Raw genomic sequence first — 18,009 nt, forward strand, 5'->3', positions numbered from 1 at the left:
AATAAAATTTGAAAGTTCTGGCGTATCCCTTTTTTGTTTCCAATATCCTTTAGGGAAAAAATCTCAATTTTCCAAGATAAAAGTGAGGAGAGTCATTAAATATTGATGATTTGCACAGTCATAATAAATCTGTCTCTTAGAATTATGTCGAAATAGAGAAAAAGGTATCGGTGGTGTGTTCGATCTGAAGACCTGTGGCTTATAAAACTTAGCACTTACTACCACGGCTGATGACTCCTTGAATATCGGCGACCCTAGAGAGTTGATCAGCACGCCTAAAATTTTCATACCCGAGTTTCTCGAAAACGGTTGACAGTTGCGTCTTCCTGGTTACATACGTTGATGTCTTAGTCGTGCTCTACCCATCCTGTCAGTATGGGTCAACTCGGTGAAGGGAAGTTCATGCGGTCCTCTTGTAAAACTGTCTGTCCTTTTCCGGAAGTTTACTGCAGTATGCGGTCATTACCAGATGGCACTCACGGTGGACATCGAAAAAGTTCAAAGAGGGTCAGGGATCAATAAGCGAGTAGGGATGACAGTTATTACAACAGCGTTTTTTGTTGCGGCGAGATATTTTTACAAAATTACGAACACCAACTTTCTTCACCAAATCAGAGCTAGCACGGAGAGATTTATGTGTTCATTTTTCCAGCGTGCTATTTGAGAGTGAAACGGACGACAAATAGTCTCGAAAATAGTTCTAGTAAGCCTGTGCCAAACACTTATGTGTAAATCGGAGAGTATTCATGTAGACATGGAGGGTTATTTGGAACTGAAATCGAATAGTGTTAGCAGTGAGTGAAAAGGAGAGAGAACTATTGAAAGTAACGCTTAGGTTGTTAGAACCGCACACTGTTACAAGTTGCTCTGGAGAACGCTGACGAAACATAGACGCGATATGTGCTTTGAACACAAATATGAAGTTTGAACAGCACTAAAGCCCTAAGTAATGACTCTTCTGCTTAAGCAAGTGACAGTTTGACGATTCTTGCGTACTTTCAGAGAGAAACAGACAAGTCGACACTGAAGAAGGAGAGAAGAAAAGGTAAAATGTTACGTTCCCTTTTTTTTCCGTCTCCAATTAACTAGTCATCGACAGGACGTTAATCGTTAATACTCCTTCCTTTCATTCATTCCTGCAAGTAATCTGACATATTGAACGCTAAATTAATGTTCAAATGTGTGTGATATCTTATGGGACTTAACTGCTAAGGTCATCAGTCCCTAAGCTTACACACTACTGAACCTAAATTGTCCTAAGGACAAACACACACACCCATGCCCGAGGGAGGACTCGAACCTCCGCCGGGACTAGCCGCACAGTCCATGACTGCAGCGCTTTAGACTGCTAAATTAATCTTTTGCGACAGATTACATAGGAAATCGTCGTGTATGAAGAAATTTACAGCCACAAAGAAGTACAGTCTCCATTTGGGAAAAAAGATACCGAGAGAAACCAGCGACTCGTTCAGAGCTGCATTGAGACACACACTGACTCTGGTGTTGTCGGCAGTGAATGGAAAGGAGAGAGCGACTGGACGGAACGACTCAGCTGTTAGGAGCGTACCCTGTGGAAAGTTGCTCTGAAAGACGCTCTCAAAACACAAATATCAAGTTTAAACAGCACTAAAAGCCGAAAGTAACTTCTTCCTCGGCTTAAGCTAGTGTCCGTTGGAGGACGCTCACGTAGTTTCTAAGACAGAGAGACAAAAGTAGTCACCAGTGAAGGACACAAAGAATTTTGTCGTGCAGACGTGGAAATGGTGGCGGGGAGGGAGGGCGGTGAACGTTGGGGACGGGAGCGAACGCGTCGACGCCGGGCGCCGAGACGCCGCGTCGGGATTGGCGGGCTGCGAGTAGCGGCGCGCAGGCGCCGCCGTGACGTCACACACCACGTGACGCAATCTCGCTGCTAATCAAGACTGATGGTCAATAATGGCGGAAGAGGGCTGGGTGGCGAGGGCGGGGTGGGGAGGGAGGGGAGGGGTAGAGTGAGAGTGAGGGAGGGGGGAGAGCGGAAAGAGAAGAGAGAGAGAGGGGGAGAGGGGGGAAGGTAGCGGAGAGAGGAGAGGAGAGGAGAGGAGAGGAGAGAGCGTCGCGCGGCGTCGCGTAGCGTCGTGGCGGAGCGTAGCGGAGCGCGTGCGAGCCGGCAGCGCGCCGGCAGGAGCAGCCGTCCTCCGGCCGGTCTCTTTTTATTGTCCGCGCGCCCGAATCACGGATGCACTTACGGAAATTGGAGCGCGGGCCGGAGCGCGCCACGAGCGGCCGCCCCCAGTAGCGCCGTCCGCAGCCGTGCCGGTGCGGCCGCGATGCGCAGCCGGTGAGTGCCCGCCGCCTCCACCGCCTCCGCCGCCGCCTCCGCCAGCCGCCGCCACGTTGTCCCCGGCGGGCATCCTGCTCGACCTCTCCATGTCGGCGGCGGTGGGCCTGCAGCAGCAGCAGCAGCAGCCGCCGCAGCCGCCGCCTCCGCAGCCGCCGCCGCCGCTGCACCACCATCACCACCATCACCTGCACCACCACCACCAGCACCCGCACCAGCACCACCACCCGCCGGCCGTGCCCGTGGCCGTGCCCGTGGCGCGCGCGCCGGGCGTGCCGCCCCCGACGCCGCCTCCGCCGCCGCCGCCCCCGGGCCTGGCGCTGCCGCCGCTGCCCCCGGGCCCGCCTCCGGCGCTGCACCCACCGCCTCCCGATATGGCGCCCGTCGCCGTGCCGCCACCCGGACCGGACGTCCTGCTCGCGCTTCTGGCCCGAAACAAGGCGCTAGAAGGTACCGTGCTGCTCTGCTCGCCCGTCGAAGCTCTCTCTTCCTGTCTTCTTGTTCAGCTCTTCGAACCGACTCTACTCTGCCCCATAGGGATGGTCCCTCAATAGTGACAACAGCAACAGCGTAAAGGACAATTAATTTTATTAGTAATTTCCAACGACTCTGATACATAACACTTTACTGGTACGCAAGAATCTTGAAATATAGCGATCCTCAGGATTTCCTTTCATATGAAGTTCTGAAATATTTTCGGGTATTCAGCTGGGCTGCGACGTCCAAGCGCCAAGATATTTCGGCAAGCTGACATGTTGCCATCTTCAGTTGATCATGATCCTGCCTTCCGCTAGGTGTAGCCCTATGCACCCCCCTCCCTTCCCCCTCCTCCTCTTCCCCACCCCCCCCCCCCTTCACGCACTCGATAGTGCTTCCTCCACGCGTCTCCAGCAGTATACAGTATTAGGACCGTCTGAAGATGACACGTCTCCTCACCGAAATATCCCTTCCAGTTGTACGACGCCACCTCGTCAAATACCTGAGAGTAATTCATGACCGAAATGCTGTAAATAACATATTTTTTTCTGTCTCGATCCCAATGTCTCTTTATTAGCATATGTCCGGTTTCAGTGCCTCAAGCACCATCATCGGATATAAAATGCTTGGCTCGGAATAGCATGTCAATGCTATGACTGCTGATTTGTAGCATTTAAAGCAGTCTTTCAGACAACAAAAAATTATCTTTTACATTGTGACCGGTTTAGATCTGTACGGTCATCATTATCTATGTGCTGCCTTGTTAAACTAACAACCAAAGAAAATCAAAAATCTTGTAAAAGTGATAGCTAGCGTCAAAAGTCTTAAAACATTTTAAAACTATTTGATAAAGAGATGTGACCGGTAGTGTAGGATTACCATGAGCATACTCTATCCCGATGAAGACCCTACACTACGGCCCATTTCCCTTTATCATATAGTTTTATTATGTTTTACAGCTTTTGACTGTAGCTATCGTGTGTACTGGTTTTCAAATTTCGTTATTACTAGTTTATCACAGATAAAGAGCATAGATATCGAAACCAGTTATAAAGGAAAAGGTTACTTTTTGTTACATGAAAGACTATTTTGCATGCTACAAATCAGCAGCAGTCATAGTCTGTTGCTTAAGACAATCTCTTTACATTGACATTCTATTCCTAGTCAAGCATTTTATGTCCGATTATGGTGCTTAAGGCGTTGAAACCGGACATCTGTTAATTGACTTTGCGATCGAGACAGAAAAAATAATATTACTGAAGGTTAAACCTTTAATCATTGGGGGGGGGGGGGGGGGGTGAAACTTTATCTGTGCTTGGTGTGGATGTTTCTCGTGTAAGTGTCCATCGATTTAGGTGAAACTTGATTGTGACAGTTATGAACAACAACTGAAACTACAAGCTGTTGTAACTTGTCGCTTTTCACTACGCCTGCCGGATGATTAAACCTGCTTCGTGACACGGATATGTCACTTAAAGTGTACTGAGAGTAAATCCATATCTGATTAAGAGACTCAAACCCATCTGCTGATTGTGCTATAGTCCTCCGAAACGTGTTACGGAAAGTTTTAATGACTGAGACTCCTCTTATTAACTTGTGGCTCCGACTAATAGTTAGCCGTCTTTTTCAAGTGAAATTTTTATTACCCGCACTTGTGTTTCGTGGCTACATTAGAAGTCCTTAGTGAGTCTTTTCCTCCTAGGATGCGTCTGTGGAAAATCCCAACTTCATGCAACTAGATATTCTCCATGAGCGCAACACCCATGGACAGAAGCAACAGTTAAATCATTGAGAAACTCATAAAACGGGCCTAACATCCGTGGGCGCAAGAAAAAAACATATATTCGATGCAGAGGTCTACTTAAAATAAAAAAAGAAAGAAAACGTCTAGGAAAGATGAGCATATGGAGGAAGAACCCAAACTTCACTGACAAATTTCAGGAAATTTCCTGAATATTTATTTTGCTATAAGGATCCACGGTCTCTGGTACCTGGCAACGTTTTTGTTTGCTACCCAGTTACTTTTTTCCTGTGAAAATACCTTCATAATAGCGAAAACACCTGTAATATGAGATATCAAACGCCGTGATGAATCATCCCTTAGACGTTGTTGAAGTCGGTGCGGGAACAGCTCAGCGTAGCGTCGTCCATTGCGTTCAGTGAACCCACAAACAAGGTAAATGTCGGCCAATACTTCGCAAATAAACCTATCCATTTTCCTGCATATCACCGATAGCATACAACTAACACTGCAGAAAGAAAAAAAAAGATACAGAACCGGATAGCACTAAATGCAAGCTTGAGGACGAATAATGAAATGAGCAATCAGGTTGAAAATAACAAATATCTTGAGTATGTGGAGAAAGTTTATATCCGGACAAAACACACAGCGCTTTCCGTCGCCATTTGCACTGTTGTGAAGATGAATAATGGGGACAAGAAATAAATGAAATTTAATTGCTCTTTAACGAGCTAGCGGGTAACGTGGGCTCTTTGCAGCAGACTACTTTTGAAATATACCTGAACAGCTTCCGAAATATTGTCGGTGCAACTAAGATGTGATTGATTTTTTCCTCCTATTGGCTGACAGTGTTTATCTGTGCTTGATACGGAAGTTTATTACATATTTATCCACCTTTCTCAACTGAAACTGTTTGTTTTTGATACTTAAACTTGTATGCCCACACTAAATTAGGACTCTTTAGTGAGTGGTTTCTTCCTCGGTTGCTTCTATGGAAGATCAAAGCTCCACTAGATATTCTACACTAACGTAGCGTCCGTGAATGAAAACAGCCCCTGAGTAGTTCGAGAACGGCCAAGAGATTCGTCATGAGATCAGGTGTAAAATTCCTGAGTATTCATACAACAAATACCATGAGGAATGAAAAAGACACGTAATCATTAAAAAGTAACCACAGCAGGGAGAAGTGAACATATAGAAGGCTGGGAGCAGTCTCGGCCGTTGTCACAATAAATAAAACATGGGTTATGTAGCTACTCATACCTCGTTTTGATCAGTACAGTTTCTCTGTCCTACTGATGGTATCATCCTTCCAACACATTCATCTTCAAATAGCATTCAGCCGTTTGAACAACACTCATTGCTGGAGAAGATCCCAGCTGTACTGCGGTTGTGAAGAAAAAAAAAAAAAAAAGGAATAAATGAGATGACCTAAGAGCTCAGAGACATGCCTAAATTAAATACAGTTCCTATGGCAGACTTTTTATTACCTGTCACGTTGTTTGACTCATGTGTCACTATATTACTAATTTGTGTCAGAGGCTAACTGTTACGCTCGGATGCCAATATCTTTAATTAGGAGCCTTTGCAGGATTAATTCTGTGATTGGAGTACGGTACTATATGTGGGCTGCTACAACAGTAAAATGTAATCCCACATGTAAAGAACCGGTCATTGCTTTATTTGTTTCATTTGTGCTGTTGATACAACTACTATGTCACAGTATTTTACATGCAGTGAGTGGCTAACATCTGTGGTTGGTCGCTAACAAGGTCCCGACAGCCTTCGGGTACTTTTCGAAAATATTTAGTGTGGCAGATGTATGACGCTAGTCAAATGTTTCAAGTCTCAGGCTCTACAGTCAACTCCACGCACTCTCTTTCTTGAATTGTTTACAATTTATTCACCACTAGCTTGAACTTTTATGTAGGAGCATTTGATTTTGATAAAGCAGTTACATAACACGCTTAGACTTCCATAGATTCTGGCCGTGAGAATCGGGCCACTGTAATTCAAATATTGAAGTGAAACATTAGTGACGAGAATACGGCAAAAAGGACGAAAGATACAGCATTACGTTACTGTACGACAGATAACTACACACTTCTACGTTCGATTACTCCGGTGACTACTACACGTTGTCTACAGCATTTTTGGCTGGTGACATCGTGGGGATAAATCACGACACGAACGTACAGAGTAAATCTACTTCGGGTCATTCAAAAGCTTTAGTGAACCTGAACACCGATATAAGCTATTCTGATAGCTCACGGTACTGACTATCAACGGAAACGAAAAACTCTGCGTACGTAAAGAAAGTCCTTAAAGAGCATTATATTGTGTTGCCGTCACTTCGTATTCATATTCCCGGATTTCTCGTTCTATGTCCTTAATTGCACATATTTAACAGTTAGTGATTGTTAACAAAGATCACAGCTGTAGAATGTCTCTAGTGTATTATGACAATAAAAGAACCTACGGCTATCATCATAGATATGCGGGAAATAAGCTTTCACAACTTCTTACAAAATCATGGACGTAGGCAAAGAAACTCTTCTGAGTTTATGGGGGATATTTGTTAAAACTGTTTGCTATTTGCATTTTGTCATCTATATACTTAAAACAAATCATGTGCTTCGTACAAAAAGGGAATCTATGATTATTAATATATTTAGATGAAACTTTAAGTATATTACTAAATAAGGAAAGGATAACTGAAATATTTAGAAAAGAATAGTAACCGAGAGACAGAGCATGTGAGGAGAAGGCAAATTACTTGTTAAGAAAAGAAATCTGCCTACTACAATGGTCAAATACCATGCATATAATTCTTTTGTCCATTAACTATTGCAACAAGAAAAACATTTACATTTTTCAAAGCACAGCTTATTCACTACCATTCTGAAAGCAACACGTATGCATCCCACGATCGCACTAATATAAACTTCACTAACGGTAAAGTCAACCTCGAAAGTACTCAAGTTGCGGCTCGACAAGCGAAAAATAGGAAAAATTTACTTTTTTAACAGTTAATGATACTGTAAGTTGGAGAATTAGTAAAACTAAGATTGAAATTGATTTCTATATTACATTATTACTTCGCACTACTGTTATACAACAACCAGCTTTATAATACGTATCTCTCTCATACACAAGCGCTTCTGCTTCCTAAGTAACGAGGAAGTAGATTATGACACGTCATTCAAACTTTAGCTATTCAACGTTTGTCAGTTTTATACATACCATATGGAAGCAGACGCTCAGCTGGTAACAAGAAAACAGAAACAATGTAGTTTCTCCGCACCGCGCAGCTTTCGCGCCATACACATTTCACAGTGAGAAGCTTTAACTCAATTACGTAATCCTATGCTAAAATATATGAGGAAACCATTTCATTAAAAATATTTTTTCGCATTAACAGCTATACTGAACATATTTCCAAAAGTAACCGATAATGTGCTCCTACTGGAAATAGCTTCAGGACTAAATTCACTTTATCAGAACAAATCAGTCTTTTCTGATTTGTTTTATCGCTAGAAATGATTTCACTCGTTTCGTGAAAGACGATTTCTATACCGACACTGCCCTTCTGACAACCTCACAGAGTAATGCACAAAATAATAACAAAAGGATTTCTGTACGAAAACGTTAACCAATCGTGTGTTGAAAGGAAAACAGCATTCCAAATAACTACACTCAAGTGTAGTCAAAAAATGCTGTAATAATATTTTCGTTATCAGTTGAATGAATTAAATGATATTCTTTGTGGCTAGCAGCAAGCCATATTTTTTGACGAGCAGTCGAATATAATCAAATATGTTACATCAATATTTTCTGTCAGTTAACACAGATCAAATTATTTTCGTTTGTGTTCGAAATCACACTAAATTTCTTGAGGAGCGGTCGAGTATTGTCCAAAATATTACAATTAGTATTTTCAGAGTCAGATGAAATGAATGAAATAGTATTCGTTTTTGTTTTATACCACAGCATTTTTCTCGACGATTTATGTATGTCGAAATGTACGGTCGTAATAACTGAAAGCAAAGGTCGTACCCAACATTTCGATGTTTCTATTAAATTTATGCTTTAACCTGACATTGATAAAGAAACAACCATGGACATACGGCGAAAAATTATCTACGAAGGTTATAATGCAAATACAGCCACCCTGCAGATTACTGGTACCACAGTTGTAATCTCCGATGCCTTTCACTGTATTGCGATCACAACGTTAGGATGAAAAATCTTGGTATTTAAGCATGAAACGATCTTATGATGTCACAAAGTGCCTATGATATCCCAATCTACTTCGCATGACTGATCCAGACTTATGGAAACAAAACGTCCGAAGCGCTGTGTTAAAATTCTGAGAAAATATATCAGGCTGTGAAAGACTTTAGAAATTCGTACTTACCTTTATAACTGGCACATATTTCTTGACACTCGTAGCAGATCCCCTTCTGAACTTAACAACGTATCTTGCGGTAGATTCATTTTCCTTAGAAAAACCATAACAACTTTAAGCAGGAGTACAAGTTGTGAAAGCTTTCACTGGATTTCGCTCGTTGAGAAGGGCGGGAGACACTTAGTAAATATATAATATTGACTGTTAACACGCTAATCATTAAATTCGTACACACATGTCGTCGTTTCAAATATAAAACCTGTTAGGGACAGAAAGCTTGTCGTCAGGCTTAAGAAAAGCGACTAGTCTTTTGCTGACAAAGTAAGAGTATTAGTACGTTTTCTTACAATTCAGTTCATGTTTTGCTTAGGTAAGATAGTAAACTCAAGGTATATTAGAAACGAAGAGGTTCAACAGCGTACGGTATTTATGTAGTTTGTATTTTCAGACCAATTACATAAAAAATTTGTAAATTTTTTTTACTGCATGTCACATTATTGACTGAAAGGCGTCAGTCGTTCTTATCGAGACAATATTTATATTCGTTGGGATTGGGGCTCTCATAGAGGAAAAATATCAATAAATACGTATTTGTGACTTAGCTGTTAACTAATATTAATCGACAATACGCCAAACCAAACATCACAATGAAAATAGATTGTATAACTTTTCCTTTTTAAATATGCGGTGCAAGAATCGGTTTGTGTGTCTACTTTTCAATAAAACTGTCTGATTTACATTTTTACTCCCTGTAGAGAACTGCTGATCGGTTAACGTATTATATTAAGGGCGTTAAATTAAGATATGCAGTGACGAATATTAATTATTTAATGCGCACAATTGAAGCCAAAGCTGTTATATCACCGACTGTATATCGTTGTGCATATAGCTTAGAGATCGTTTATACTAAATGATAAGAGGCTTAAAAAGCTGTGTTAACCTAGATACAGACATCTTGCAGTAAGAAATCAAACTTGAATAAGAAGATATATGACAAGTAAATGTGTAAGCAACTGATTATAATGTAGGTTAATAATAACAACAATGAGCTGCAATTGGGTTGGGAATTTGCTTAAACAGCTATACTGCTGTGTTGTAAACAGTGATAGCTTAGATGTGCTGTGTATGAAAGAAATTTATGAAAACAAAGTCGTTACGAACATCGACTGGAACTGTCTTTACAGTTTCCTGAAGCTAACTATCTACATCGTATTTCATAATTATATGATTTGCGTTTTGGAACTGGAGAATTCTCTACCTCGCTGACACATTGCCGTGCCTACGCTCCTCGAAACACTCGTTTCGGTGGTTAGCAGCTCGTCTCCTGCCTCTTGTGTATCTCGGACTCTCTTTAACCTAACTACACGCATACGATATTTTTGACTGGGAAACTCCACAAGGGAGCTTCAGCTGCCTAATTGGAAAAGTTCTCTCTACGTTGAAAACTTTCCTTAGTAAAACACGAGTGTTCTGTCGTAAGTGCATATTTTGAAAGTGGTTGACTGTGTTGAATTCGTGTAAGGTTTCTGTGACATGTTTGTTTTACTGATGGTAACGACAGAGAAGAGAGAGTCATGTGCACGGCCTAATCGTCTCGAATACGGATGAAATTGCATGGGCATGTATCATCAGTCTATATGCGCCAGCGCTACACTTCATTATCAGTCCGTAAATAACATTTCTAACCAACGCTTCTTGACCATTGTGACATCTGTTACGCTGAATCTCTCTCTTTCTGGCCAAACTTTTGGCACGGAAGTTACGGTTGTACGATTTATGTAGTTAAGAACGTTCGAATGAAGCGGTGATTACTGGTGTACTTCTCAGAAACTGAGCAATACTGGAATTTACGTACTAACTAGTTATAGAACAGTAATTATAAACTTACACGCAATTCTATTACTTCTTCATTCGCTTCGATTGTGATACTTTTTATGAAAATAACACAACGGAATATAGATCTTGGTATTATTCATATGCGGTGTGATAAATTACGAATACAACCTAATAGACGCAGAGAAAATGTTATCTATTAAAATATTTATATTTTTGATCACAATTTCACGTTTTTCTTTGATGTGTGGGAAATTTACATGTATCAATGACATTCTCAAGATTAAAATATCTATATAGCACAAACACAGAAAGCGATATTATGGGAATATATTCGACGCTATAAAATCTTAATTTGCTGAAAATGTTCCCCAATTCGTTGAGTGATAAAAATGCAGTAGTCGTGTTTTCCTCAATTCGAAGCGATGATTAAATCTTTATAGGTTAGTTGCTGGTTTGTTGCAGATAAAAATAGACGTATCTATCATTAATTATACAAGTTAATACGTAGATGGCGTTTAAAATGGTTGCTAAGTCGAACAGATTTGATCAGCTGTTGTTCAGTAGACCACAACAATGAAACTGGAATGTTATTATTAATCAGGTGTTTATAACGAGCCCTGAAAAACAAGTAAATCCTTGTCTCAATGTACTTAACACACTTCCTATTTTCAATTCTTTTAACTTGATGCACCAGTTAGAAAGTAAATAGCAACCTAATTGATAAAAGAAATGCCATTACAGTTATTTTTGACGTTGTTAAAAATAATACAAAGTGAATTTAAAATCTCGTCATTTTCATTAACAACTTTTCAAGAATTCCAGCTATTGCAGGAACCTTCCATCAGTATTTCCTTCTCTTGACATTTGTTATGTAAATAACCGCGAAGAGAAGAAGAGCCCTACTACAACGATAGCCAAATAATAGCAAAGGTTTTATTTAATTATCTCGATACAATTACCTAGAACGTTTCAACATTCTTGACGGCTACCATGAAGACGGCTCCACGGTTGTACGGTGGTATGCCTATGGGGCATCGCTGACACATTTACTGCTCACTGTTCACGATCATTTGATTTAGAAAGTGGCGTATCAAGGTATTCTTTCTGCATACACACTCCCACAGTGAAGCTTCCGACCAGCTGATCGTGTCGATGCACAAACCATTCATAGCTATTGCGCTCAGTCCTTTCTCCTTCTGGAAAGCAGCGGTGTCCACAGCCAAAACAATTTTACGGAATGACAATAATTTGCCACAGCGGCTGTCGTTATATGGAGAGAGTATAATTTTATTTTTCATTCTACATCACACCACAGTTTCCACTACGTAGTTATTTTTAAGTTCATTTGTAATGCCCTAGTATACATCAACAAAAGTTTTGACTGTAATTCAAATATTTCAGTTTGGCATGTTCTGCTATAGACCTGAAAACTACTACACAGTCAAATCTGTGCAGTGGTAAGCAATACGAAATAAAAGAATTCTATGATCCAAGTAACGACCGCCAGTACAGCAGACTGTTGTTTTCTGTAGTGGCTTCCGCTAAGTTACAGAAGCAATTTCAGACTATTCCGCTGTCGTATGCCTACTGAAACACTTTAAATACTTAATGAAAGGAGTTATCATGAACTGGTACAGCTCTGAATCCGTGCCGTCCTGGAGCATCGAGTGGGGAAAACAGAAGCCCTCTTTGTCTGCAGTGGAATCCGTCTCCACAATTGCCACTATTTACGTGACCACGTTCGATTAACAGATCTTCATTAACCGGTACTAACATGTAGCGAAATTAGTCAACACTTCGATCACTGATCGATGTCTGACTACACACGGTCACACAGTTGACACAACGAGTCAGCATCGAATACTTTTCTTCACAGAAGAGCCTACGTGGTCTAACTGAGGTCATGAATGGGTCCCGTTTGCAACCTACTCCCACTCCGATCGTCGAGGAAACAGAGGCGCTTGCTGCATTCAGTGTAACCCGTCGCCGTGTTAGCACTATTGACGTGCCGACACGGAGACGAACACGTCTTAAGCAATCCGCCGCGGAAGTGGACCGATGTCTGAGACAGATGGTGTCGCCAGGATTAGGTCTTCCATGGTCAGCCACAGACCCACAGTTGAGACAACCACACAGCAGCGAACATGTTATTCGTAGAGGAGCCTCTATGATTTGATTGAGGTCATGATCGAGTTAAGTTTTCAATCCATCCCCACCTGGAGCGTTGAGCGAGACAAACGACAGCATTTGCCATTTCCAGTATAGCTCGCCACGATTGTCACTATTGACTTGATAACACGCGGGCAAACACTTCTTCAACAAGCGGTACTAGTACCCGTCGCTGAACTGGTTGAAACTGATCTGAGACGGAAGGCGTGAGATGAATTAAGCCACCAACGATTATCAGCGGACAGACAACTAATATAACACCATTGCGGCGCAAACGTTCATCGTGGAAGGGCGTCTGTGGGTTGACTGAAGTCGTGATCAGGTCCATTTTACAGTCCATTCCCCGTTGGAGCGTTGTGCAAACGGACGCACTTCTGTATGTGGTGCAGCGTGTCGTATGGATAAGCGTTAGTGACGATCACACCGGAACGAACACTTCAGTAATCTGTACTGCGATGTTGCGGTACTAGCTGGAATTGGAAATGGGAGCACTGACCGATGCCGGAAGGCCTGTCTTGTGCAAGATCCAGCCATGACTATCTGCAAACACTAACAGTTGACACAACACTGCCAGGCTGATGATCTTCGTAGAAGAACCTCCGTGGTATGACAGAGATCATGATTAGGTCCAGTTCTGAATCCATTCCCAGTTGGAGCGTTGGGGAAAAGGTTGCTGTTACTGCATGCGGTGCAAACTGTCGCCTGGATTAGCACAAGTGACATGATAACATCGGAACGAACACTTCAGTAATCTGTACTGCACCAGCTGGAATTTGGGAGTTGGAGCACTCTCCGATGCAGGAATGCGTGTCTTGGACTAGATCCATCCACGACTACCTGCTGACACTGCCAGTTGATGCAACACAGCGGCGCAGACGATCTTCGTAGACGAGGCCGTGGTTATGTCCAGTTCTCAATCCATTCCCAACTGAAGTGTTGGGCAAACTGTCGCACTTACTGTATCCGGTGGAATCTGTCATCTGGATTAGCACTAGTGACGAAAACCACTGGAACGAACACTTCCGTAATCGGCACTGCGACGTTGCGGTAATTAGAACACGTGTCACTGATCTACGTCGGAAGGTGTATCTTGAACTAGATTCTCCCACAACTATTTGCAGACTTCTGACAGGTGATACAGCACCACAGCGGAGCCTGTGTGGTGTGACTGCGGTCATGGTTAGGTACGGTTTTCAGTCCGTTCCCAACTGAAGGGTTGAGCGAGGCAAACTGGAGCACTTGTATCTTGTGTAACTTGTCGTCACCAGTCGCACTACTGATGTGATAAAACGAGGACGAATGCTTCTTCAGCAACCGGTACTAATGCATTCCGGAACTGGTTGGCAGCTCGACCACTGAACGATGTCTAACACTGAAGGTGTGACGAGGCTCAGATCCTTACACGACTACCCGCGAAGCGCGAGGTTCACGATAGCCCCTTCCGCTTCGGCAACCAGCAGTACGGAGCGCGGCGTCCGCGGCGGAAGCGCGGCGTCTTCTGGACGTGCCCGGCAGCGCGGCCGGCGTCTTTATATAGCTGTACCGAGCAACCGCTGCCACAATCCCGCAGAGTGGCAAACCACAGCCGCCTAATACACTTAGCACGCAGCCGTAGGTTACAGGCTGCTCCGTGTGCCTCCTGGCCATCACTTCTAATAAGCGCGCTGTCGTGGCCACCGCCGCCGCCGCCGCACACCCATCCAGCCAAAAATTACTGCTCGCTGCTCCTGCGCTCCGCCGCCTCTTTTCCGAAGCCGGCAGGCAGCTCCTCTGCTTCCTGTTGTTTTAATCCAATTCCGCGCCGCTGACCGCCGCTCCCGACCACCTGCGCCGTGTATTGTTTCCCACGTGCGGTGCCGCGCGCGCCACCTCTTAGCAGATTGGGCGTCTGCAAGAGGATGCAGTTTGGTGGCCACCTTCTGCAGCTGTTCTCCGAGCGTTGGACGTAAAATTCCGAAGTCTGTGGTTTCCGAGTCCTAATTGAGATTACTGCCACTAATAAAACTTCACAAGCAGTCACTTCAGTCTGCATATATACATCATAGATATTTGAAACTTGAAAAGTCCTCAGGAACCATAGACTTTCATTTGATTAAAAACCAATTATGCCTTGGTTTGAGGCATGATCCTCCCGTTTCATTCGATGCCGAGGTGCTATTCCATAACAACTGGAGAGCCTCTGGAATGCTATTCAAGTTTAAGGGGAGTACCAAGTGGGCTGAAGTGTGAATGGGAATTTGGATTGAACAGAGCAGCATGCTGCTGTCGTATGTGCAGTTGTCCAAAGCCACTGTGCTAGGGTGGTGGAGCAGTTAGTGCATCTTCCTAGTGACTAGGAGACTTGGGTTCAAATCCCGGTCTTCGTACAAATTTCAGTTGTCACTTCAGTCTGCATATATGCATCATAGATGTTTGAGACTTGGAAAGGTATCTGGAAGCATATAGTTTCATTTGATTGAATAGCACCTATGCCTGGGTTCAGGCAGGATTCTCCATTTTGTTCGATTCTGAGGTGCTTTTTCCAGTACAGTTGGAGAGCCTCTGTAATGCTATTCGGGTTTAAGGAGAACACCAAGTGGGCTGACGCGTGAATGAGAATTTTGGTTGAGAAAAGGGAGCGTGCTATGGTAGTCTGTGCAGTTGTACAAAGCCACTGTGCCAGTATAGCGTAGTGGCATCTGCCTAGTGAGCAGAAGGCATAGCTTCGAATCCCCCCTTGGTACAAATCTTCATTCGTCCGCTTCAGTATATATATATGATACCAGTCTGCTTAAAAATGTGTTACCTCATTCGGTTCATCCCTAGTTTGCAATATTGTTATATATATATATATATATATATATATATATATATATATATATATATATATATATATATATACATATATATATATATATATATGCTACGGTCGCAGGTTCGAATCCTGCCTCGGGCATGGAAGTGTCTGATGTCCTTAGGTTAGTTAGTTTTACGTAGTTCCAAGTCTAGGGGACTGATGACCTCAAATGTTAAGTCCCATAGTGCTTAGTGCCATTAACATAGGAAGAATAACATAGGTGTACCTAATGGTCAATGTATGAAACAGCAACAGAATGGACTGGCGGTAGTGATCAACATACTAAACTCACAGTCAGTGGCTTCGTGTTTCAAATCGAAATACAGCCATCCATATTTAGGATTTCCGTTGTTTACCTAAATTTAATAAGGGAAAATCTAAGAAGATTTCTTGGCGAAGGTCTCGGTAGACTTATTTCCTCATTCTTGTTGTATTCGAACCTATGGCCTTCTTTAAAGTAGGAACTATACCGGCATTTACCTGTAGTAATTTAGGGAAACCACGGTAAACTTAATTCAGGATGACCAGATAAAAAATGGAGCCTCCGCCCCTCCCCCTCCCTCATTACGATACCAGTCTCTTAAAACAGTGTTACCTCATTTGGTTCATTCCTAGTTTGTAATATTGTTTACAAAGAAGCTGTTTAACAATATCAGAGGCTAGTATTTCATTCTTCATTCATTTCTCACTGCCAGTCATTAAGTAATTTATACAAACATTGTTTCATATTCATACAGATGTAGAAAGTGTATGTCTTAAAATGAAGATATTCTGGGTAGCAGAAGAACGTGAAGGGTAGTGTATACGTGAGAAATTGTGTAGAAATAATTAAAGTGACGCAAGGAGTAGAAGATGGAAACTACAAGGCAGGAGAAAATCGCATTGTAAGTCAGTGCGTTATGTGTAGTATCTATGACAGGAAAAAGTTAAGAAAATGTGTAATTTGGCAACAAACCGATCGAAGTTTTCATTTACGGACTGAAGAGTAAACCGGAAACTAAAAGTTAAAGAACGTTTGCCGTCTCGTCTCGTTCATCCTCTAAAGAGCAGTTGAATCTTAATGAATGACACTACATTCCTCGACTGATGAACGTAGCAGCCATATCTGTGTAACGTCTTAGTGTCGTTGTTAATTGTAGCGGTTTTGATTCTTCATGTCAGGTATGGCACATATTGCTTAACTCTCTTGTTTCCCATCACTACTTCCTGCTCCTCCTCCCTCCCCCCCTCTTCCCCCACTCCAGCCCTCTCTCTCCTACAAACGTTTTACTAAACTAACTGGCATACTTACGATTCCCAGTGTTACGAATGGGTCGGTGTAGATAAATCGTACGTGTACGCAAGTTTGTGAACGATGCTATTCGAGCGTGAGATTGAATCACAATACCTTTTTACGAATCGATAATTTACGTGAGTTTTGCCTTTAGTTCCCGGAGAAAGATCACAGCTGTTCGATATGGAATTATTCATATTTTTCTCGGGATCTGGCAACAGGATAGAATCTAGCGACCATGCATCACTAATTGCTTGTAACTTTGCGACACTCTTCTGCATCAAGACACAGAGCTTACTAGTGATTCGCTAAAAACTGCACCGTCATTCACCAACATGCTGAGGTGAAGATGTATATATGCATGTACTGCGATAATCATGCTTTCATTCTTTGTTTGCACAAGGGCTATACACAAACATAGAAGCGGTCGCTACTTCGAAACCAGGAAATATAATTAAATGGATGCTGGACAAAAAGTTCTCATAAAACTCCAATGTAAAAGAGTGGGGAATATAATAAAACGCACGCACACACACACACACACACACACACACACATACACACACACATACACACACATACATACACCTATGCACTCGATGTTAAATTTAATATAATACAGATACACTGGCCACGAAACAAGAATGTCCCACGATTACTCAATTTACCGTTCACACCTGGTACTTTCGCAAAGCAGTCGGCATTATCTATGATTCAACAGTTTCATTCTAACGGGCCTGACAATGTCTGTCACACATCTAGTACTTTCACTGATTCTAGTGAGTTAATAAGTGATCCACAACTCAGATTGTCTTTACCGTCACAGTTTATGTTTTGAAACTATAATATAGCCAATTTATCAAAGTTATTGGGTAATGATTGTGCCTTCTTAAGGTCTAATACGATAATTTATCCATTTCTTAGTTATATCGTAAATGAAGCACAACGA

At 42.4% G+C, this 18,009-nt stretch overlaps 1 protein-coding gene across 1 annotated transcript in view; it reads left to right on the top strand.

Moving 5' to 3' along the window:
* Positions 1 to 2,874, top strand: part of LOC126484994 (formin-2-like) — a 106,018-nt gene extending 103,144 nt beyond the window's left edge. The window contains exon 4 of the mRNA XM_050108600.1: positions 2,165 to 2,874. Within this exon, the coding sequence (XP_049964557.1) occupies positions 2,165 to 2,874 (710 nt within the window). The remainder of the gene's footprint in view (positions 1 to 2,164) is intronic.
* Positions 2,875 to 18,009: the final 15,135 nt, after the last annotated feature.

The sequence above is a fragment of the Schistocerca serialis genome, chromosome 6 (assembly GCF_023864345.2).
Source record: "Schistocerca serialis cubense isolate TAMUIC-IGC-003099 chromosome 6, iqSchSeri2.2, whole genome shotgun sequence".
Taxonomy (NCBI): Eukaryota; Metazoa; Arthropoda; class Insecta; order Orthoptera; family Acrididae; genus Schistocerca; species Schistocerca serialis.